Below are 2,204 nucleotides of genomic sequence, written 5' to 3'. Positions count from 1 at the left end.
TCGAAAAACCAAAAAAAAAAAAGAATATGTGAAAAGATTTAAATTTAAAAAAGAAAGAAAGAAAGAATACCCTCCAGGCTTTTCAACAGCCATGTATTTATAGAAGCCTTTCTTCAACTGAGGCTTTCTCCTCTCTGATGACTCTAGCTTGTGTCAAGTTGACCTAAACCTAGCCAGCATACACCATATACAGTACATTCCACACACACCTACTACATTCCACACACACCTACTACACACAGAACACCATATACAGTACATTCCACACACGCCTACCACACACATAACGTACACAGTAGATTCCTGCATACACACCATATACAGTACATTCCACACACACCTACCACACACATAATGTACACAGTAGATTTCTGCATACACACCACATACACAACCCCAAAAGGGGAAAAAACAAAACACTTAAGAGTCTGTGAGGCCTACTGGGTAGAGGCACTTGATGCCAAGCTTGACTGCTACCTGAATTTAACATACAATATCCACAAGGTAGAGAGAGAACCAACTCCTGAAAGGTTGTCTGCAGACCTCAAGACCACACACACACACACACACACACACACACACACACACACAATGTAAAAATTAAAAAAAAAAATAATGAGAGTTGAAGGGACCAGCCTCTGAAGGCCCAGTGTAGCTCTATGGCCCTGCTCCCACACTAGATCCACCAGGCAGAGGCCTTTCCTGCACTCTTGGGAAGTACTTGGTGACTCTCAGTGAAGGCCACAGAGCACTCAGCCTCCGGGCAGGGAATCTGGAAGCCATGGTCACAGGCAACGGTACCAGGAGAATCCGAGTCCTTCCCCAGGGCCACCTTTTTTAGGGTGGCTACTAGAGCTGATGTCACTGACGGGCAGAGAGGTAGAGATACTAGTGAGCCGTGGATTAGTGTGGGCATCCCATTTCCAGGGGCATACAGCCGCACTCACAGAAGGCAAAGAACTTAGTAAGAAGAGGGGCTGAAGGTAAGGCTCAGTTGGTAGTTTGCTTGCCTAACACATACAAAGCCTGAGAATCTGTCTCCAGTACTACATCAACCAGGTGTGCTACTACATGTGTGTAAACCCAGCACTTGGGAGGTAGAGGCAGGAGGATCAGAAGTTCATGGTCAGCCTCAGTTACACAGGGAATTGGAGCCTAGCTTGGGTTATATGAACTGTGTGTCCCCATTCCCTCCCGCGGGGCTCCAGAGCCTGTTTGCCCTTCCCTCACTGTGTCCGGGACTTCTCTTCCAGGTGACGATGCCCGGTGAGCCTGTGGACGTGGCTTGTGGAGTGGATCACATGGTGACTTTAGCCAAGTCATTCATCTGAACCGCCCTCTGGGCCTATCCTAGCCTGGCCCCAGCCTGTGAGCCATACCAACAGCAACAGCTTGGCAGAGGCAGGGTGTGGCTACCAGCAGAGCTTCTGAGGGTACTGGGAGAGGGCTGGTGGCGGGGCGCCCTGTGGAGCAGGATGCTTGCTCTGGATCCTCCCTGGGGACATTATACTAGGAGCCTGTGGACAGGGCCCTTTCCCTGCTGAGGTTCCTGCCTGCCTGCTGAACCCAGCTCGGATGGCTGCAGTTGGCTTGGCATGTTCCTGAGGAGTCCCAGGGCATGAAGGCCTTGGGTGGCCAGGCAGATTCCTTTTCCAGGTAACACACAGTGGAGATGTGTTTTGTCTGAGACACCGTTCTTAGGGAAAGTTCACTGTCCATGACACACTAGTTTAGAGACACGACAAGGCACTCAGAAGAACTTGTAGTCCCCTGTCACAAGAGAATAGACCTTGGGCCTCAGCTCAGCAAGAGAGCCAGCTGACTTCAGCTAGGGCCTCTCACACCAGCTGTCACCCCAGATGTTCCCAGAAGAACATAGTCCTGGAGGCCAGAATGCCTTGGCTTGAGACTTCACGGAGTGGCCGGCGGTAGCCAGCCTCCCTGCTTAGGTCTACAGTATCCCCAGCCTTGGAACTTCTCCACTGCCTGGCTTTGAACAGCCCAGAAGCCCCTGAAGAAAGAGTGTGTGGGCCAAATGCTTGTGGGCTGAGGGCTGTGGAATCTTGGCTGACGGGCTGGCCTTGGAGTAGGAAGCCTCAGAAACTGGGAAAATAGTTGTTTTTAAGAAAGCCTGTCTTTTCCTTGCAGAACAGTGTTTGAAAAGGTCTTTTGGAATAAAGTCTATTTTCTGCCTTTTTAAAGAA

The 2,204-nt window shown here is 50.2% G+C and overlaps 1 protein-coding gene across 1 annotated transcript in view; it reads left to right on the top strand.

The window, feature by feature from the left end:
• The window catches only part of Rcc1l (RCC1 like), a 36,260-nt gene extending 34,056 nt beyond the window's left edge, over positions 1-2,204 (top strand). The window contains exon 11 of the mRNA XM_031338147.1: positions 1,254-2,204. Coding sequence (XP_031194007.1) covers positions 1,254-1,331 — 78 coding nt within the window. The 3' untranslated portion in view covers positions 1,332-2,204. The remainder of the gene's footprint in view (positions 1-1,253) is intronic.

Source organism: Mastomys coucha, unplaced genomic scaffold (genome assembly GCF_008632895.1).
Source record: "Mastomys coucha isolate ucsf_1 unplaced genomic scaffold, UCSF_Mcou_1 pScaffold22, whole genome shotgun sequence".
Taxonomy (NCBI): Eukaryota; Metazoa; Chordata; class Mammalia; order Rodentia; family Muridae; genus Mastomys; species Mastomys coucha.
Note: the sequence above shows the minus strand (reverse complement) of the source record. Positions and strands in the feature narration are given on the sequence as shown.